Source organism: Maylandia zebra, linkage group LG14 (assembly GCF_041146795.1).
Source record: "Maylandia zebra isolate NMK-2024a linkage group LG14, Mzebra_GT3a, whole genome shotgun sequence".
Classification (NCBI taxonomy): Eukaryota; Metazoa; Chordata; class Actinopteri; order Cichliformes; family Cichlidae; genus Maylandia; species Maylandia zebra.
The window spans coordinates 25884042-25905406 of record NC_135180.1 but is presented as its reverse complement, the minus strand read 5'-3'; the positions used below and the strand labels follow the sequence as shown (position 1 = coordinate 25905406).

Below are 21365 nucleotides of genomic sequence, written 5' to 3'. Positions count from 1 at the left end.
AAGAAAGCAAGCAGAAGAGAACAAGAGTAATAGAATAAACAACATCACAATGATATATGGGAATATGACAGTAAATACTAAATGTTAAACATTATTGTGCAGCACATAAGATCAACAGAACACAGTGTGCTTTGAGGTAGGAGCCAAAAAGGGTGTAGTTTGTGGGTGTGATCACCCGTGTGTACACCTGTGAGCATGGACGCGCTTGTTTTTTGTTTTTTAAAAGGTTCCTTCATGTAATAATCTGCTAGAGGGTGTGGGGGGGCCACAGCCCCGTCCTCCAGGGCATGAAGCAGGTGTGGAGGAGATCAAAACTCCAGACATCCAGAGGCCCCCAGAACACAAGAGACCAAGGAAGACCAACAGAGGGGCAGCTGCGCCACTGTCCCGGAAAGAGCTGAGGAGAGTCCCAGATGAGGGCTCACTCACCAGCCGCGGAGCAGAAGCCAGGGGGAGTTGCAGTGACGCGCCCGTGAGCTCCGCCGGCAGCCAGCTGCGCCTGAGTGACCGAGCCCCAGGCCGAGAGGCCGGGGGCACCCCACCTCCGAAGTGGCCCGAGCGAGCCCCAGGCTCCAGGCCCCGATAAGCAGCCGCCAAGGAGTGAGCCGGTGTGTACCTGGACGCCCATCCCCGGACACAAAGAACCACCAACGCACCGATGTCTGACGGGGTCCGCCACTGGCAGGGGAATTGGTGGTAGGGGGAGATAGGCCTCCAAACCTTGGAGGGCCTGAGATGTCCCCAGAGAGGTGGCGCCTGACACCCAACCTGACATATAGACACAGACATACAGGCACACACAGATACAAACATCCATTCCCACCCTCATGCTCTCATATGCACTTACTCCACACTCAACCAACGTGGAGACAGACATAAAGAGACGTTGTACACACGATCACACTCCCCAAGCGTACTCTACAAACCGGGTCTAGGTGCCCCCGCCCCTGGAGGGGGGAACTGCACCCAGACCCAGGTGGTGTTTCCCTTTTCCCTGCGGTGGGGGGAGGCAGACCGCCCCGACTCCGCAGCAGCAGGAAGGCTCCACACTCCAGACCGCAGTCGGACGGCCAACTCCTCCTCCTAGCCCCCCTGCTCCAGCAGGTCGCAGAGAATGGGGGTGAGAGAAGACTCCAAACCTCCCTCCACTCGCTCATTGTAGTGTTGATGCATGTGTGTTTTAAGGTGCATTTAAAACCCAGGAGGGCTTGGAGCTACCTGCCAGAGAGCAGCAGGTAAGCGCATGGTCCCTCCTGCTAGCCCTCAATGTCTATGTGTATTTAAAATTGAGAGGTGGGCAACGATGCCAGGGGTGGGGTGTACACCCTGATGGTACTTTGGACTCCGTGTATCGTGCCCACCCCCAAAATCCTATATGTATGTGTAATGAGAGTGTGAGTAATGTGAATGTCTAAGTTGTGAGATAAAATTGAGGCAGAGGCAGCCAGAAGGGGACAGAGGGGGGGGGTAGCCTCCTCTGCACCCTGGTGACATACCCCTACTCCAAGGAACTGCATGTGTGGGTGGTTGTGGTGGAGCGGGAAGAGGGAGGCAGCTGGAGATGGGGAGGGAAGGAAGGGAGGGGCAAGTGACCCCTCCCTGGGGCCAGCTTCCCCGCTGACCCCAGTAGGCACCCCCACACTCCGCGACCCGCCAGGGAAAGGGGGCCCAGGCCCATCCAGACCGGGGCCCAGTGCAGCAGCGCCGCCCGGCCCCACAGAGCCCGGGACAGTCCACCCAACCCCACCACAGAGAAAACTGCACCCACCCCACCATCCACTCATCTTCCAGACTACATAAGACAATAAACACCCAGGCTGAGATCTTCCTCCACCTGAGAGAGAGGCAGATGTTACCGAAGCTAAGGACTGTGACATCAGTTTCTTGATCATTAATATGCAAATGGTAATGACCACTCCCCACTAATGAGTTGGGGAATGGTTGCAATCGCAGCATTGTAAGATGGTGAAAAATGTAACCTTGGGCCTCCTCCTCAATTCAGAGATGTTCTTTCCCTTTTTGCATAAATGGCCTCCTTGACTCCTCGCTCCAACAGCGTTCTTCCCTATCCAGGATGTGAAAATTCTCATCATTAAAAGTAGCTCTTCTATTTTGTGCCATCCGCTTAACCAGAGGATGTCTGATTTCCCCGATGTATAAATCATGGCAAATCTCCTGGCACTTAGGGGTTTTCACTTAGGTAGCAGTTGTCCTTCTTCTCTCCTTTATTGCCTGGAGCATTCTTTAGGTGCCTTCCCAGATTTGACAAATGTACAGATGGTATAATCACATTTACTCAGGGCTTGCTTGATATGATGTTCACTTGATCCAGCTGTCTTAGCTAATTATGGGCTAACCTCCGTTTTATCGAAAAAATTCTTAAAAGAGTAGTTGCAAAACAGCTAACTGATCATCTGCAGAGGGATGGTTCAAACAATATCAAACAACTTAAAAAAAAAGGACTCAGAACAAGATACTGTTATCATGAAATGTGACTTTTATTTTTGTGCCTTGAAAAAAAATTGACCTTAATCAATTGCATTGAAAAATAGTAAATGTTTCAAAAATTGACATTTTGAAAATCTTAACGTAAATATTTGATTTCACTTAAAACTGAAAATCAAGTGATTTGCTGATTGTGTTGAAGGTGTATATTTTGAAACTACTGTTGCCATTTTAAGTGTGAAACCTCTAAATCCTATCCTTAGTTGTTGTGATATTTTGATACCATGGTAGCATTTACAGGATATTGTTTTATAGTGATATTATACAGGAAAACTGTTACTCAATAAGGCCCATTTACTAGTTGTTTTTCTCTTTCTCTGTGACCCAAGAATTGATGTGTAAGACTCACAGGCTGGTACCCCAAGGTCGAAAATACCACAGAGACGTGCCCACGCCTCGGAGGAAACCCGATCCACGGATGATCCGGGACGGAGATTTCTTTCATTAGTCATGACATATTTCTTGGTGTTCTGTTTGGAGCAAATATACACAGCATTAGTCCAAAGCTGGAGGCCAGAATGGCAAAAATCTCCACAACTACAGTGAATTTCACAGGAGAACTGACATATGCTGGGATAAAGGTGATCCACACTGCACAGAATATCAACATGCTGAAGGTGATAAGCTTGGCTTCATTAAAATTGTCAGGTAATTTGCGGGCTAAGACAGCTAAAACAAAACAAAAGGCAGCAAGTAGGCCTATGTAACCGAGAACAGCCCAGAAGCCAACAGCAGAGCCTAATGCACATTCCAGGATTATTTTCTCCTTGTATGTGGTTAGATTTTTAATTGGGAATGGAGGGCTAAGTACCAACCATACAGTACATATTAAAACTTGAATAAAGGTGAAAGACACAACAGTCATTCTTTGTTGTGGAGGACCAAACCATTTCATCACATTGCTACCTGGAAGTGTAGCTTTAAAAGCCATTAAAACCACTATAGTTTTCCCAAGTACACAGGAGATACAGAGTACAAAGGTGATCCCAAATGCAGTGTGACGCAGCATGCAGGACCACTCTGATGGTGCTCCAATGAAAGTTAATGAACATAAGAAACACAGAGTCAGTGAAATGAGCAGCAGGAAGCTCAGCTCAGAGTTGTTGGCTCGGACAATTGGAGATGTCCTGTGATGAAAGAATACAGCCCCAGTCATAATGGCCAGACAGGCACCCAGAACTGAGAGTGTAGCCAGGATAATTCCTAGGAGGTCTTGAAATGAAAGAAATTCTACAGGCTTAGGGATACAAGTGTCTCTCTTTCTATTAGGCCAGAATTCCTTGTGACATGGTAAACAATCAGCCGAATCTGATTGAAATAAATACATAAATTAAAAACAAGAATTATAAGAATTGTAATATTTTAATCATTCATATTATTGTAGATATCCACCCTATCACATTTTACATGCATGGGCAAAAATTGTATTTTACCTGTAATATTATTTATCTCTCCCTCAGGACACGGTATACAGTCATAGCAGCAGATGGGTTTTCCTTTCTGCAGCACTTTACGAGTTCCTGGAGGACAACTGGCACTGCACACTGACACCGGCACCTGTCAAGACATAGAGGCTACATAATAACTGCAAATTTTTGCTATCATTATGTTAACCAAAGTCTTATTTGCCAAACTCTTGTCCTTTTACTCGTTACTTTTGTGCTACCCTCCATCCAGTTTATGCTTCTGTTAATCTGGAACTCCTGGCCTGCTGGCTGTGATGCATCATACAACCCTACAGTTACTATCTCAGTTATGCCAGTCTCACTTTTCCGCCAGTTAACCAACTCATAAATAGCCACAGGATCCCCATTAGCGTTAAATGACACATCATATCTGTTTTGGGAAAAATTTACTTTCTTCATCTGAGTCAAAACCTGTGAAATTGTAAAAGCACAAAAAGGGAGGGGAAAGAAAGAAAGAACAACAGCAAAAAATTAATTCATATTTGATTTCATTCAATGTACATTAGAGATAACAAAAAACATTAACACGGACTTGTTCATTTCAACTGACCTGTTTAGACTCTAACTTGGTTAGTTTTCTACACTGAGCTGTGACATTTTTTCCATGGCACACTGCATTATGGATGGCATGTGCTATTGCATACACAGCCTTGTACACCATGTTAGTAATTCTGAGCTGAGATGTGTCAGTGTATTGGCTTTGGAGATTCTTTATATCTTCAGTTCCATTACACATATTCATGTCTCCAACAGCACCTAAAACATGAACAGATGTTTATACTATTAAAAGTCAAAACAAATTTCAGACCTCTCTTATTTGATGCATTTAACCAATCAAGTTAGCATTTATCACTGACAGTAAATCAGAACAGTCCCAATGGTGAAATTCGATCTATCTACCCTACCCTCAATTTTAAATGGATTTAGAAACTAAGGGCTTTCGGGAAGAGCCGTGCTGCTCTCTGAGAGGAAGCTAGTACCATGCTCTCCTGAGTTTTAAATGCACTTTAGAACAGCACACAGCAACACTACATATGAGCGGGCGTAGGGAGGTTTGAGGTCTTCACTCACCCCGGTTCTGTTAGCTGTCAGGGCTGGGGGGTTGGGAGGAGGTGCTAGCCGTCAGACTGGGGTCTGGGATGCGGGGCCTCCCTGCTACTGCAGATAAGGAGGTGGTCCGCTTGCCTCCACCCCAGAGAGAAGGGTTACATCTCCTGGGTCTAGGTGCCCCTCTGAGGGCGGGGGTACCTAGACCTGTTTGGGGAGTATGTTTGGGGAGTGTGACTGTCTGTGCAGTGTCTATTTAAGATAAGATAAGAGATAAGATAGAACTTTATTAATCCCTCGGGTGGGTTCCTCTGGGAAATTCGACTTCCAAAAAGCACAGCAACGACCGAAGTTACAGTTACAGAATTGTTATATATATATATATATATATATATATACACACACACACACACACACACACACACACACACACACACACACACACACACACATATATAAATACAGAGACAAATATAAATAAAATATACAAAGGGGATAAATAGAATAAATAGGAATAAAAAATAAAAATACAAGTGAATTGCACATTTCAAGTATTGAGTCTATTGCACTGTTGACTATTTACAAAAAGTATTGCACAAGGTATTGTACAGTGAGGTGAAGAGGCACTACAGCTTAGTTGTTCCCCCCTCCTTTGTCCTCCTGTTTCCCCTCCCTCTCCCCTCCAGAGAGGAGTTAAACAGTTTGATGGCGTGTGGGACAAAGGAGTTTTTAAGTCTGTTAGTTCTTGTCTTGGGGAGAAGCAACCTGTCACTGAACAGACTCTTCTGATTGTTTATGGCCGTGTGCAGAGGATGCCCAGCATTGTTCATAATGTCCATCAGTTTCTTTAATGTCCTTTTCTCTGCCACTGTCACCAGAGTGTCCAGCTTCATGCCGACCACAGAGCTAGCCTTCCTGATCAGTTTCTCCAGCCTGGATGAGTCCCTCTTTGCTGTGCTGCTCCCCCAGCACACCACAGCATAGAAAAGTACTCCAGCAACCACCGACTGGTAAAACATCCTCAGGAGCTTCCTGCAGATGTTAAAAGATGTTATTTGTGTCTGTCTACACGTTGGGTGAGTGCTGAGTATTTGGTTGTGTATATGGTGGTGGGAATGCACGTTTGTGTCCGCGTGCGCCTGTTCGTCTGTGTCTATATGTCAGGTTGGGTCTTAGACTCAACCTCTCTGGGTACATCTCATCCCTTCCAAAGTACGGATGCCTATCTCCCCTCACCACACTCCCTGCCGGTGGCTGATGCCCTCAGACGTTGGTGTGTTGGTGGTTCTTGTCGACTGGGGCTGGGTGCTCACGTATGTACCGGCTCACTCCTGGTGGCCGATTGGCAGGGCCTGGTGCCTGTGGCCTGGCTGGGCCCCTTCCAGGGGGTGGGGTGCCCTCAGGCCTCTGGGCCTGAAGCTCGGTCCTCTCTGGCACAGCTGGCTGCCGGCAGAGCCCGCAGGCACGCCACTGCAACCCCCTCTGGCCTCTGCTCCGTAGCTGCTGGGTGACCTCTCCTTTGGGGTTCTACTCAGCTCTTCCCAGGAGGGTGGCACGGTTCCTCCCCCTTTGATGGTCCTCCTCGGGTCCTCGTACTCTGAGGCCTCTGGATGTCTGGAGCCTGGATCTCCTCCATACCTGCTTCATGCCCTGGGGGACAGGGCTATGGCTCCCCACACTCCCTAGCAGATCGTTACATGCAGAAACCTTTGGAATACAAGCATGCTGATCCACACAGGTGTGCACACAGGTGTACACACGGGTGTTCACAGACACGGACTACACCTTTCGTGGCTGCTGCCTCAAAGCACATTGTGCGCTGTCTATCTTGCGTGCTGCACAATAGCGTTTAATATTTAGTATCTACTGTTATTTTCTGCTAGCTAGTTTATTGTGATGGTGCTGTATTTATTATGTTGCTTTTTTTTGTTTGTTTTCTCTTCTGTTTTTTCTCTCTCTCCATACAGGTGATCCAGGTGTTTTGTTTGTTTTTCTTTCTTTCTTCCCCCCCCTTCTCACCGTCTCTTCTCCCCTTTGGTTTTCTTTCTCTCCCTCTCTTTATTTCATTCTTTCTCCCTGTCCTGTCCCCCAGTCATGTCTGTCCCGTTTGTAGCAACCGAAAATAAAATAAAATAAATACATAATTATAATAAAGGTCAATCAAATGGACCAATATAGAAAGGCCATGATGATCCACTTGGTAAAATAAATCCGCTTGACATCTTTCTTGGCCTTAAGACAACAATTCTGATGGCTAAAGATCCAAATGGAACAAAAAGAAAAAATAAATAAATAAATAAAAAAACAAAAAAAAACAAACACCTGTTGCTACAGTTATAATATTACCACATTATAGTATGAGGTGTCAGGTGTCCTGTAACATTTGGACCGCATTTAGCTACCATAACACTTTCTGTACCTAGTGTTTAGCTCACTGCATGATTTCTGCTGTGCATCTGGCCATAGAACCATAGCTGAGCAAACATTAACAAAACATTATGGCACTTGTGGAGTGTGACTTCACTTGGGTTTTCTAAAAAATATAATGAGATGAAGACATTAACTTTTGCTGAGTACATGTTGAGCTATCCTCTCTCCCATGTGTCTGTGTCACTCTGATTGGTTAAATCTCATGATGACTCATATGAAAAAATGTACTGACAAATGCATTGAGTTTTTAACTCTCCTCATTAGTCTTTTAGGGAGTATGTTAGAAAACCAAAGCCAGGAAACTGTTTTCAGCACACAAAGTTTTTATACAACAGAAGATGCATTCAATCCTTTTTAGTAATTGTCTTTGGCTGCTTTTTTATCTCTTTTTAAATCCTGTTTGTATCATGTTCTCTGATGTTCCTCAAACTGTAGTTGAAAGAAAACCAAAAAGGATGGAGGGAGATGTTATGAGGAAAGAAGAGGCTGTGAGAGAACCACTGAGTGGTTTACGGAAAGGGGAAGTGAAAAGTGAGGATTTCAGTTTACCTGAGTGTACAAAACTGGCCAGCAGCAAGCCCGTAGCCTTGCACTCAGATGGTGACGTTGTGATTGGAGGATTTTTCCCTCTGCATTATGTTGCATCTAAGCCAGAGTACAGTTACAACAGTGAACCTCAAGTTACATCTTGCAGTGGGTGAGTGTTAATATTTCTATCTTATTTTTTTCTTTCAAAGTTTCAATGTTTAGAAACAAAAAAGAAAGAGAAAAAAGATTTGGGTTTTTGATAATATTCCTGTGATTTCTGTATCACTTTAGATAATTTATTCATTTTAATTCTTTATATTTTGTCAGCTTTGACCATATAGCGTTTCGCTGGATGATGACCATGGTTTTCACTGTGGATGAAATTAATCGTAATTCAAGCCTATTACCAGGTGTTAAACTAGGCTACAGAATTATGGACAGCTGTGACCATGTCCACACCAGTCTGCAAGCACTTTTTTCCTTAATCAGTTACTCCAAAACTGTGAAACAAACAGCAGAAACTGAAAACAGCAGAATTCAAATGAAGGGATTAAACATGGCAGGGATAAAAAGGAAGCCTGGGATCCTTTTCTCTGTAGAAAAAAGACATGCTGAAGTTAACATGTCAAAGCCTAGGACTCTTAAAGACGCAGAAAATTACATGAAAGAAAAATTAACAGTAGAAATGAAGACAAGGGAGTATTCCCCCTGTCTGAATTATTCTCCGGTGCCTGCTGTGATTGGTCTTGCATCATCTACCCCTACAAGAGCTGTAGCTCACACGCTTGGCCCTTTCAACATACCTCTGGTAATAAATTGCTTAATCACGTTTAATAATAATTTATGTTTAGAGTTTGTTTTAATTCAATATCATAAAATAACCTATCTCCTTATAGGTGAGTTATTTTGCCACTTGTAGCTGTCTTACTGACAAGCATTTGTACCCATCATTCTTGAGAACTGTGCCAAGTGATCTCTTTCAAGTTAGAGGTCTCGTAAAGCTTGTTACTTTCTTTGGCTGGTTCTGGGTGGGCACAATAGGAGCTACGGTGAGATAAAGACTTTGATAAATCTCCAGCTAATCAGTCATATACAGGGCACAAAAAGAATCGTTAATATACACAGACATGACTTACAAGTTCTTTTTGGGGATACATTTCAGGATGATTACAGTCTTTATGGTATCCAAGCATTCTCTATTCAGTTTGGACAACAAGGTGGGTGTGTGGCATTTCATCTCACGATCCCGACATCACCCACAGTCGCTGAGATACAAAAAATGGCAGACAAACTCCAGAGGTCAACAGCTCGGGTTGTGGTGGTATTTGCCAAAGAAGTAAATTTGCTAGATTTGTTTTCAGAAGTAAGTATCTCAGTTTTCTGTGGCTTTCCCTATATTGTGACACATTTTGTAGTGTTTTAAGCTATATTATGAAAAGATAGGTATTTCAAATTAATTGTTTTCACATTAATCATCATTTCTTTCTGTTTCATCCAGCTTACTCAGAGAAATATGACAGGGATACAATGGGTAGTCAGCGAAGCCTGGATGGCCGCTAATCAGCTGACCACTCCTGACTTCCATAATCTTCTAGAGGGAACACTGGGTTTCTCCTTCCCTGGAGTCAGCATCCCAGGCTTGAAAGAGTTTCTTCTGAATGTCCGACCATCTCCCAAACCAGGAATGGAGTTGGTCAATGTGTTCTGGGAAGAATATTTTGGTTGTAAGCTAGAGTTTGAAAGAGACAAAAGTGAAGAATATGAAACTAATACTTTGAAAAACTACAAACTAGGCTCTCAAAACAATTCTGGTTTCATAGTCAGGCTTACTGTTGGGCAAAGTTCATTTAATATGTCTGTTGATAAAAGTAATGAAGGCGCTCTGAAAAAAACTGTATGCACAGGTTTAGAGGATCTGAGTTACACAGATAGCAGTTATAGTGATGTATCTCAGGCCCGAATATCCTATAATGTGTATAAAGCTGTGTATGCCGTTGCCCATGCTCTGCACACTTTCTTAAACTGTAACTCAACAGGACCTACCGGGGGATTGTGTGAGATGCACAACTCACAACACAACGGTCAGGTAGCTGAATAGGTTCATTTGTATGTCAAATAATGTTAAATATGTTAATCAAGCTTCACATGTTTGGGTTTTTTTTTTTTTATTTCATGATGAATTTGTGTCAGTTTTTATTAACATTTTTTTAAAAATCTTTTTTATGTAGTTTCTTCAATATCTGAAAATGGTGAATTTCACCAACCAGTTTGATGAGAAAGTATATTTTGACTCCAATGGAGAGCCAGTCCCTCTCTATGACATCATTAACTGGCAGAAGGACAGCAAGAATGAAATTAGGTGAAATGCCATACTTCAAGCTAACTTTTTAACTTTTTGTGAAGATGATCATAAGTCAAGAACTACACTTGTTGTATACATTTAAGGATACCAATATTGTTTTTTAATGTAATGCTTTTACATTTATTGTTTTGACTGACTGCATTGCATTGAAATTATCTCTTCTTTTTTTCTACTAGTTTTGTCAAGGTAGGAAATTATGATGGTTCAGCTCAGCAAGGACAACAGCTGCAGATACTGAAGAACACTATAGTATGGACAACAAGACAGTCACAGGCAGGTCATAGTTATCCCAAACCTATTATTTATGTTACTTTACATGGTGAAAAGTCTTTGGTAACCATGTCAAACAACCTATTGATTCACATTATTATATCTTTTTTCTGTTTCTTGTTCAGGTTCCTGTATCTCAGTGTAGTGCTCCATGTCCCCCTGGCAGCAGGCAGGCCACACGCCAAGGAGAGCCCAAATGCTGCTTTGATTGTTTGCCCTGTGCAGATGGAGAGATCAGCAACCAGACCGGTAGCCCATATAATTTTTTTTTTTCCAAAATGCTATTAAAGTTATTTAAAATTACAGATATGTAATGAATAGTTTCTGACTGTTTACATGCATATTTCTGTGTTTTGTGTTTTCAAAGGTTCCACTGAATGTATTAAATGTCCTGAGTACTTCTGGTCAGACAAAGAAAAAGTGAAATGTGTTGCAGGCGAAGAAGAATTCCTGTCTTTCAGTGACACGATGGGAATCATCCTGGTAGCAATTACCTTGCTGGGTTTCATACTGACCACCATCATCACCATTGTGTTTCACAGTTTCCGCTTTACACCCATCGTCAAGGCCAACAATTCAGAAATAAGTTTCTTGCTTCTCCTGTCACTCAAGCTCTGTTTCCTGTGTTGTCTGGTGTTCATTGGTCAGCCGTCTTGGTGGACATGTAGGCTCCGCCAGGCAGCATTTGGGATCAGCTTTGTCCTGTGTTTGTCCTGCCTCCTTGTTAAGACTATTGTGGTCCTCCTGGCTTTCCAGACTAATGTACCTGTTTCCAGGGGTCGTATGCTGTTTGGTACATTCCAGCAGAGGATTTTGATCTTGTGCACTACAGCTCCTCAGGTGAAAGGGAGAAAAAATGTCTGCAACTTTCACATCAGTTTGTTTACATTGTATAGTGTTAGATTGTGTTCTTCTGTTGTTTTACCCCAACCTTTAGATTTGTCTCTCTACTGGCTGGGTGTTGGGTGCACCTCCCTTTCCATTTAGGAATTCAAACTACCAAGTTATAACTGGAAAAGTGAGTAAGAAAACTGTTTCTGTATTTTCTTACACAGCCTGCCCAAAATATTGTAAACGGACATGGGAAATATTTTTCAAATATATATTTTTAATCAAAGAAAAAACAACCAAAAAAACATTTTGCTAATTTTGTATCTGAAAAACATTGGGATGGGAGGAACAACATTTCTTGCAATTTCAGATATACATCTGAATACACTGACGATGTCATAGCCACTATAAGTAGGCCTGTCCCAAATTTTGTGAAATGCATTTATGTCATTAAATTTAAAATAAGCTAAAATGGTACATGTGATCAGTTTAAAGATTCAATATATTTTCTAAATAATTCTATATGTTCTACTGTGAATAAAGTGTTAGTATGTTTTAATCTATAAGATTCATAAATTAAATTCTTTCATCTACCCTTATTTACATTTTTTTATAATCAACTCTTTGGGAATTGGTTTTGTATTTATTTTCATATTGTCATTAACCATCAACATAATAAAATCATATACAGTGGCACTTTAATGGGTAAAGTAGACACAAAAGAGTAAATAATTATAATCACCTAAAATGTACCATCTCTCAAAATCCATTCTAACAAATTTCTGGACATCTTTAGATTGTTGTGGAGTGTAAAGAGCCATGGCCTCCTGGGTTTTACCTGCTCCTTGGTTACATTGGCCTGCTCGCCTTTGCCTGTCTTCTCCTGGCATTTCTTGGACGAAAGCTACCGGACACATTCAACGAAGCAAAGTTCATCTCCTTCAGCATGCTGATTTTCTGGGCTGTGTGGATTTCTTTCATTCCAGCTTATGTCAGTTCTCCTGGGAAATTTTCTGTAGCAGTGGAAATATTTGCTATCTTAGCATCCAGTTTTGGGTTGTTACTTTGTATTTTTGTGCCCAAATGTTACATCATTTTACTGCACCCTGAAAGGAATATTAAGAAAGGCATGACTGGGAAATATCAAAGATGAACATTTATATTCTCAGTGTTTGTGAGAGTACAGTTATAATATTTTAATGTGGAAAAAATAAAATGCCATATGATCATTACCTTATTGTTAAAAGCTTTTACTTTCCAACCTTGATTTCAGCATTTACTCTGTCCTTTAGGGAGCATTGTTTAAATGTTAGACAATCTGAACAGGAGGGTTAAGCCACCATAGAGAAGCGTTTTTTTTTTGTTTTTTTTTTGTTTTTTTTAAACATTTGGAAACAGGTTAATTGTCTAATTTAGTTATTGTATTATGAACTCCCAATTGATGTTGATACTGCACAAACATTTTTGCTCTATTTTAAAATTTATTGAAGTTTAAACACAGAAACCATTTACTTCTCTAAAATAAAAGACTAAATATGATGTCTGTTGACAACACCTCTCAAGATTTTCACAATGTGTTTTTTCCTATATACAAATAAAGAATTATAAGAAATGTTATACATTAAATAACCTTGGACGTTTTCCTTATGACAGCTGGGATAGGTTCCAGCACCCCCAGCGACCCTGAAAAGGATAAGTGGACGTGAATGGATGAATGGATGGATGGATTTTCCTCATGATGTGTCTTTTCTTTTCGGTCAGCACAGACGAATTTTTAAATAAATTAACCCAGTTATTAAGTCTATACCACTAATATTCTTTTCTAGACATTCACTGCGGAACAGCTATATGTCTTCAAAATATAAAATAAGCTTCTTGTTATAATACATATTTATGCACTTTATCTACTTGTACACTGTACTCCAGTTATTATAATATAATTTACCTACAGCTTAGTCAATACAAAGCTAAAATATTATTATATAATAATGTATTTGAATTAGTCAAGAAACACTCAACACTGAATAACTAACTGGAGACTGACAGCGGTGTTTCGGAGGATCACCAGGAGGCAAAGCAAAGTGGTGATCTTACCAAGAGACTGGCAATAAAACTTTTCTGGAAATTGATAACAGAGGCAGGTGTCCTCCTCTCCAACTGGGAAAGCTCAGACTGACACTGGGGAAATGGAGTCTGTTCCGACTCTGCAATAGCTGGTGCTGACTCTATAACTGAAGTTGAAAACTTTGAGGTTGTAGGAGGTTGGTGATCTTTCTGGGTTCTGGAGAGAGACATTTGGGAGCACAGATAGTTTTAAAAGAGCCCACCAACAATCCAGTATCACAGCAAAACGTGTAATAAACATGCCGGGGTCCATCCCTCAGGTCATCTTTCAGTAATAAGAGCAGAACCCCCTGCTCTTTACACAGTGAACCAAATTTCCATTTGGTATTGGGTGGGTGTGGCCTTATCTTTCGTAGCTTTATTCTACAACACCTATTTCTATACTAGAATGTGTAAAAATGTGTGTTTAAAATTTTGAGGTATTTGTGAAATATATAAATAATGATGTACACCTGTATTAAAGATAAAAATTCACTTCTAACATGAGCCAAGCATTTCTTTAAACTTGATTAAATAGCAACCTATTTTCTAAAGTAAATATATACTCAGAAGCCATGAATAGAATAAATATTTTGTTATTAACTTCCCATAGCTTTAAAATAAAATATTTGTGACTTTGTCTTTTATTCTTGTCACCTCTAGGAAGACAGTGTTTGAGTTTTGTAACTTAAGGTTCATGAGAATCATGTCAACCTATCTCTGATTGGGTAATGTCATAATGACTCATCTGGAACAATGCAGTGACACAAACATCTGAGCTTTTAACTCACTTCATTGGCTTGTCACAGACGCTGTTGGAGGGCCATTGTTTTCAGCATACAGTTTTTTATGGGGTTACGGTCAATTATGTATTCAGCCCTTGCTGGTAAATGTCTTTTAATGCTTTATCTGTTTTGTAATCCTGTTTACATTGTGTTCTCTGACGTTTCTCACACTGTAGATGAAGGAAAACCACTAAGAGTGGAGGGACACTCGATTAGAAAAGAAGAGGTTATGAGAGAGACACAGCATAGTTTAAAGATTGGGGATGTGAGAAGTTCTAAATCTAGTTTACCCGATTGTGTAAAACTGGCAGGCAGTGAGCCCTTAGCCCTGCACTCTGACGGTGATATTGTGATTGGAGGATTTTTCACTCTGCATTATGTTGTGCCAAAACCACAGCAAAGCTATAACAGTGAACCCCAAATTCCACCTTGCAGCGGGTGAGTGTAAGGGTATTATTAATCTATGCTGGATCTTCATTTTGGGTTTTTTTCTCCCTTAGATATGAATGAATGAAATATCAGTATTTTATAAAAAACTATATCAGTTGCTATGTTGCTATGCTATGTTTACATGGAATTGTGGCACTGTGACTGATGAACAAATGTAAATTATTATGTATATTACATAATTTTTTATCATAATTTTTAAAATTAATTTAATTTCTTTATACTAAAAATTTAAATACTTTTTAAAAAAAATGTCTGCAGCTTTCATGAAAGATCCTTTCGATGGATGATGACAATGGTGTTTGCAGTGGAGGAAATTAACCATAATTCAAGTCTGTTACCGGGTGTTAAACTAGGCTACAGGATTATGGACAGCTGCAACTATATCCATAACAGCCTGCAGGCTCTGTATTCTTTGCTCACTCACTCAAAAGCTAGCAGTGAGGGAGAAAAAACAGCAGAAACTGAAAACAGTGGTATTGAAACAAAGCAATCAAAGACTGTGGCAATAACAGCCAAGTCAAAAATACTAACCATACTGAAAGAGAGAAGTGCTGAAGTTAAGACAGCAATTCAGCACAATCTTGGAAACACTGAAAATGACATAAAAGTAAATGCAACAGAAGAGATAAAGGCAAGACAATCTTCCACATGTCTGTATTATTCTCCTGTGCCTGCTGTGATTGGTCTTGCATCCTCGTCCCCTACAAGAGCTGTAGCTCAAACACTTGGACCTTTCAATATACCACTGGTAATTATCTGTACAACTTTGTTTAATAATGTTATGTGTTTGGTTTGTGTCTCAATAATATAGAAAGAACTTGCTCTCCTTCTAGGTGAGTTATTTTGCCACTTGTACCTGTCTTAGTGATAAGCATTTGTACCCATCATTCTTGAGAACTGTGCCAAGTGATCTCTTTCAAGTTAGAGGTCTCGTAAATCTTGTCACTTACTTCGGCTGGTTCTGGGTGGGCACAATAGGAGCTACGGTGAGTCCAAAACATTTTTAAATGCTACAATGGGACACTTTTAGACAGCAACATGGTTTATAAATGCTTTCTGCATATACATTTCAGGATGACTACAGCCTTTATGGCATCCAAGCATTCTCTAATCAGTTTAGAAGGCAAGGTGGATGTGTGGCATTTCATCTCTCTATCCCAGCATCACCCACAACGGTTGAAATACTAGAAATGGCAGATAAGCTGGAGAGCTCAACTGCTCGGGTTGTCGTGGTCATTACTGCAGAAGTAGATGTATTGCATCTGTTCTCAGAAGTTAGTATCTTGATTGATGTATTTTGTAAATAATAACATCTTAATTAATAATGTAACAAATCCTATTTTGGGTATTTTTAAGTATATACGTGAATAGTCTTCACAGTTGTTTATGTTTGCCTTTCCAGCTAGCTCAAAGGAATGTAACAGGGATACAGTGGATAGCAAGTGAAGCCTGGGTGACCTCGAGCCGGCTGGCCTCACCTGACTTCCACTTTCTCCTGGAGGGAACACTGGGCTTCTCCTTCCCTGGAGTCAGCATTCCTGGCTTGAAAGAGTTTCTTTTGAATGTCCGACCCTCTCCCAAACCAGGAATGGAATTCATCAATATGTTCTGGGAAGAGCAGTTTGGGTGTAAGCTGGAGTTTGAAAGAGACAGAGCCAAAGAATATGAAGTGAATACTCTGGAAAGATTGAATTATATGGATACTTTGAATTACAAACTAAGCTCTCAAAACAATTCTAGCTATATGGTTGGGCTTACCGTTGGACCAAAAAGGTTGTTTAATATGTCAGCTGATAGAAATTATGCAGGTTCTTTGGCAAAACCTGTATGCACAGGTTCAGAGGATCTGAGACAGACTGACAGCAGTTATAGCGATGTATCTCCGGTCAGAATATCCTATAATGTGTATAAAGCTGTGTATGCTGTTGCCCATGCTCTGCACACTTTCTTAAACTGTGACTCTGTGGGACATAATAAGGGGTTGTGTGAGAAACACAGATCATTTTCGAATGGTCAGGTAATTGAAACAATCACAAAATATCCAAATCATAATTCATGTGATTTTTTTTCTTTCGATTTTGTAATTTTTAAAAAATATATTTTTTATTTGTTTCGTTTAATATTTTATTTTTTATAATTCTCTTCTGATGTAGTTTCTTCAACATCTGAAGATGGTCAATTTCACCAACCAGTTCAATGAGAAAGTATATTTCGACTCCAATGGAGAGCCAGTCCCTCTCTATGACATCATTAACTGGCAGAAGGACAGCAAAGACAAAATGAGGTTTAGTATAACTTTTAAGTGAACATTACATGTGAAATACTGTATGTATTAATCCTAATTTGAACTATAAACACCTACTCTAAAAATTGTCGTAGATTTAACTGTCCATTAAGCTGGAGTGAATAAATAGGTGTTTTAAATTACAGTTTTTATAGCGCAGGTAGTGTAATCATTCCGGGTACAGAATTTAATGTCCATAACTAGATTGGTTGCTGCTAATAGTTCAATGATAGTTTATGTTGGTTAACTTGTGACAGAACCAACAGCTCAATGTTAAGAAGGAAACTAAACCAAAAAACAGTTTTGGGGAGGTCACTTTAGGCTTCAGCAATGAATATAATGTTACAAACATGGAAAGACTGTCATTTCACTTTCACTCATTGTATCTTTTAATTCAATAAAAGGACTAGATGTTACAATCCCTGATAATGCATTTCTTCAAATGGAGAAAGTCTTGAGGGATGGCTACTATGAGGAAAGGCAGCCTGGAAACTTTACCAGCGGGACACATCGTTGTGTGCCTCAACTTCACAGGGTGTTTCATTATCACAAGCTATTTTGCCATTTTTCAGTAAAAATCAATCATATCATATCAAAATCATATATAGATACATATATAGATATATGATTGATTTTTACTCTAATCTTTAAAATGTATTTGTTATTGTCACTGTAGAGGGTGTTCAAAAGGGTGTAACTAATGCACTGTGTACTGTGAATTCATGGACAATTTTAAATCTGTGACACTTTGTTAGAATAGGTTTCTGTGGACAAAGTCTTTTATGTCCCTTTGAAAGATCTGTCTGTTACAACAACCATGAACAAGAAGTTATGGGTATTTACTTTATAACCCAAAACTTTGGTTTGGTTTTATTCTGAAATATTTCAAGCTAGATTTATCAAAGTTGGAAACTATGATGGTTCAGCTCCCCATGGCCAACAGTTGCAGATAATGAAGAACACTATTGTATGGACAAAAGGAGAGAGGCAGGTAGGTTATAGTTATTGTAAATGTATTTCTTATGCCACTTTAAAATTAAACATTTTTAAGCTGTTGAAAATTATTTGATCAACTATGTCAAATACTCAGTAAGAAAATATTACAACCTATTGATTCACATTATTATATCTTTTTTCTGTTCCTTGTTCAGGTTCCTGTATCTCAGTGTAGTGCTCCATGTCCCCCTGGCAGCAGGCAGGCCACACGTCGAGGAGAGCCCAAATGCTGCTTTGATTGTTTGCCCTGTGCAGATGGAGAGATCAGCAACCAGACTGGTAGCCCATATCATATTAAAGAATGAAAATGTTGCACTGTTAAAAAGTATTGAAAAAATATTGATTAGTTCCTGAATTTTAATCCACATATGTCTTGTTGTCTTGTGTTCTCTGCTCCCAAAGGTTCCACTGATTGCATAAAATGTCCTGAATACTACTTGTCAGACAAAGACAAGGTGAAATGTGTTGCAGGGGAAGAAGAGTTCCTCTCTTTCTATGATGCCATGGGTATTATCCTGGTTGCACTCACCCTGCTGGGATTCATCTTGACATCCATCATCACCATTGTGTTTCACAGTTTCCGCTTTACACCCATCGTCAAGGCCAACAATTCAGAAATAAGTTTCTTGCTTCTCCTGTCACTCAAGCTCTGTTTCCTGTGTTCTCTGGTGTTCATTGGTCAGCCGTCTTGGTGGACATGTAGGCTCCGCCAGGCAGCATTTGGGATCAGCTTTGCCCTGTGTTTGTCCTGCGTCCTTTTTAAGACCATTGTGGTTCTCCTGGCTTTCCGGACTAATGTACCTGGTTCCAGGGGTCGGATGCTGTTTGGTACAGCTCAGCAGAGGATTCTGATCATCTGTACCACAGCTCCTCAGGTGGGAAAGATATCAAACTGTCAGAAAATTATAATGTCAGTTTTTGTAGCCACTTTCTGTAACTATTATTTTATGCTGCTCCAGATTTGTCTCTGTGCTGGCTGGGTGCTAGCCGCACCTCCGTTCCCATTCAGGAATCCAAACTACCAAGCTTCAACTGGAAGAGTGAGTAGGAAGTACTAAAACACTAATTGTTGCAATTTCTATTCTTGGACGTTAATATCACTAAGTTATACAGTAAGATGTCTTCAAATCCTATAGAAGGGGACTTCAGTGATTAGTGTAGACATCAGAGCAGAAACAAATAAATCATATAAAATGAACCATTTCTCTGTATACATACTAATTGTTAGATTATATTAGATTGTGGTGGAGTGTAAAGAGCCATGGCCTCCTGGATTCTACCTGCTCCTTGGTTACATTGGCCTGCTCGCCTTTGCCTGTCTTCTCCTGGCATTTCTTGGACGAAAACTACCAGACACGTTCAACGAAGCAAAGCTCATCACCTTCAGCATGCTAATTTTCTGGGCTGTGTGGATTTCTTTCATTCCAGCTTATGTCAGCTCTCCTGGAAAGTTCTCTGTGGCAGTGGAAATATTTGCTATATTATCATCCAGTTTTGGATTGTTACTATGTATTTTCATCCCCAAATGTTACATTATTTTACTACGACCTGAGAGAAATATCAAGAAAGGCATGACTGGAAAATATTCAAGATGAATTTTTTATTTCTATTTCAGAGTAAAAAAAAAAAAAATCTTATATTTTAATGTGAAAAAAAGAAAAACTTTGTGTTTATTGTGTTGGAAAACCCAGTTGTGATTAAGTTTAATACTGTAGTAATCACTTATAATGTTTGAATGTGAAAGTAAATAAAATATCATCTGAAACATGTTTCAGTGATTCTGGATGTTTTTCTTCTCTTGTTAGTTCTGTTACTTGTTTTAACTAAAATTATTTGTTAAAAGCTATTATTTTCTACCTCATCTACAGCCCAACTGTGTGCAACACGATCCTGCTTACACATGGATTCAGTCAGCCCCAAAGTGATTAAACCACCAACAGTCTCTGTACTGTCCACACACGTCTTAGATAAAACAAAAGCCCTGCCTAGTGAGGCAAACACTGTGTTAAACACTAACATGGTTAGCATGTTGGACTGTTCTTGGTGTTGGTATGTGTGTGTCTGTGTGTGTCTGTGTCGGTGTGTGTTTGTGTGTGTGAGATATCTGCAGATTCTGGTAAGAGGGAGCCTGCAGCTCCTTTCAGATCTCATGAGTGGAACAAGCTCTAACTGCAGCCCAAATGTGTAACATGGGAAGCAGTTGAGTGATTTAGAGCACTGCAACAATACAGGCAAGCCAGCTGTGAAAAGTGGATATAAAAAGTTCCAGTTCTAGCCATTTATACCTAAATCTTAAAATCTGTGTGTGGGAAAAACTGTTTCTTTGTTATATATGTCAAAAACATGATTTTTAGGCAACCTGACTGGTTCTTAGGTTGTTCTTCTGAGTTGCAAATAATGATTTTGGGTTTAATTGTCTAAAAGGATGTCTAAACACCTGGAACTATGTTGTTAAAGTTAAAATTCTTAAGATTGTTTTTTTAATGCCACAGTTTATGACCATTTATTCATTGCACTGATTGGCTGTAACAATCAATTTATTTTTCAATATATATATACTATATATATTACTTCAACTATTACTGGATAAAAAAGATGCTTTGTAAAAAGCATTTTTAAAATGTAAGCAATGAGCTGTTTAATTTGTTTCACAGTACACAGCTCTACCTGCTGTTAGAACATTCAGCACAGAGGGATTTTCAAATACAGCTTATTGAATAAATGAGTCAATATTTACCCCAAATTTTGAGTTTTGTCTAGTTTTTACAGTTGTTGACATCAAATCGAGGTTGCAGGTTATTTAGCAATTAAAGAAAGGCTTTTCTCAAAAACGTAACCAGAGAAATTAAAAGGAATATTTAGTGTTGAATTTCTATGTTACCTCCAAATATGGATACGTTTTAGCTGATTATACATATTTATTTTGTTGTACACTTTAATACACTTACTATAATACCAGTTGTATACAACTGTCACAGTTCATTCAAATCCAAAATATATTAGAACTGATGAAGAAACCCTTAACATTAAAAGACAGTTATTTTAATGACAGCAAATGCATTTTAGAGACTGACCAAGAGGTAAGGCAGACTGGAAAGCCTGATCAGGAGGTTCGATCAAACTTTAGCTATTGGACACATGGCCTCACATTTGACTCTAGAATATTTTTGTTACGGTTCTGGGTCCGTTGGACCCAGTATGTTGAGTTTATTCTATTTCGGTTTAATTCTGCTTCATGGATTGTTTTCTTATTCTCGTAGTAATGATGATGATTATTATTAGTTTCTTGTTTCTGTTTATCCCTGCTT

General features: G+C 39.9%; 3 protein-coding genes across 3 annotated transcripts; 2 read left to right on the top strand and 1 right to left on the bottom strand.

Moving 5' to 3' along the window:
* Positions 1 to 2953: 2953 nt before the first annotated feature.
* LOC112435940 (extracellular calcium-sensing receptor-like) lies at positions 2954 to 4713 on the bottom strand. The gene is made up of 4 exons (XM_024805044.2): positions 4522 to 4713; positions 4161 to 4382; positions 3939 to 4062; positions 2954 to 3813 (listed from the first exon to the last, which is right to left on the bottom strand). Exons 1-4 carry the CDS (start codon positions 4711 to 4713, stop codon positions 2954 to 2956), a joined length of 1398 nt encoding a protein of 465 aa, XP_024660812.2.
* A 3190-nt stretch (positions 4714 to 7903) lies between these two features.
* On the top strand, positions 7904 to 12592 carry LOC112435939 (extracellular calcium-sensing receptor-like). Its single transcript, XM_024805043.2, has 13 exons — positions 7904 to 8145; positions 8304 to 8464; positions 8630 to 8784; positions 8873 to 9025; positions 9139 to 9339; positions 9475 to 9727; positions 9854 to 10062; positions 10205 to 10335; positions 10515 to 10611; positions 10734 to 10857; positions 10976 to 11448; positions 11546 to 11626; positions 12236 to 12592. The coding sequence occupies exons 1-13, from the start codon at positions 7904 to 7906 to the stop codon at positions 12590 to 12592; spliced, it is 2637 nt and encodes an 878-aa protein (XP_024660811.2).
* Positions 12593 to 13802: 1210 nt separating this feature from the next.
* LOC106674942 (extracellular calcium-sensing receptor-like) lies at positions 13803 to 19652 on the top strand. The gene is made up of 13 exons (XM_076873561.1): positions 13803 to 13834; positions 15036 to 15214; positions 15398 to 15525; positions 15611 to 15763; positions 15851 to 16051; positions 16180 to 16423; positions 16580 to 16794; positions 16931 to 17061; positions 17956 to 18052; positions 18213 to 18336; positions 18460 to 18932; positions 19017 to 19097; positions 19296 to 19652. Exons 1-13 carry the CDS (start codon positions 13803 to 13805, stop codon positions 19650 to 19652), a joined length of 2415 nt encoding a protein of 804 aa, XP_076729676.1.
* The last annotated feature ends 1713 nt before the right edge of the window (positions 19653 to 21365 follow it).

Bases quoted from the DNA above. Each gene is read 5' to 3' on its own strand.
- LOC112435940 (XM_024805044.2), bottom strand. From the start codon at position 4,713: ATGAATATGTGTAATGGAACTGAAGATATAAAGAATCTCCAAAGCCAA. The intron at 4,383-4,521 runs GTCAGTTGAAAT...ACAATTTCACAG, and splicing joins CCAAGTTAGAGTCTAAACAG to GTTTTGACTCAGATGAAGAA. The intron at 3,814-3,938 runs GTAAAATACAAT...TATTTCAATCAG, and splicing joins AGAGATAAATAATATTACAG to ATTCGGCTGATTGTTTACCA.
- LOC112435939 (XM_024805043.2), top strand. From the start codon at position 7,904: ATGGAGGGAGATGTTATGAGGAAAGAAGAGGCTGTGAGAGAACCACTG. The intron at 8,146-8,303 runs GTGAGTGTTAAT...ATATTTTGTCAG, and splicing joins CAAGTTACATCTTGCAGTGG to CTTTGACCATATAGCGTTTC. The intron at 9,026-9,138 runs GTGAGATAAAGA...GATACATTTCAG, and splicing joins TGGGCACAATAGGAGCTACG to GATGATTACAGTCTTTATGG.
- LOC106674942 (XM_076873561.1), top strand. From the start codon at position 13,803: ATGCCGGGGTCCATCCCTCAGGTCATCTTTCA. The intron at 18,053-18,212 runs GTAGGTTATAGT...TTCCTTGTTCAG, and splicing joins GGACAAAAGGAGAGAGGCAG to GTTCCTGTATCTCAGTGTAG. The intron at 18,337-18,459 runs GTAGCCCATATC...CTGCTCCCAAAG, and splicing joins AGAGATCAGCAACCAGACTG to GTTCCACTGATTGCATAAAA.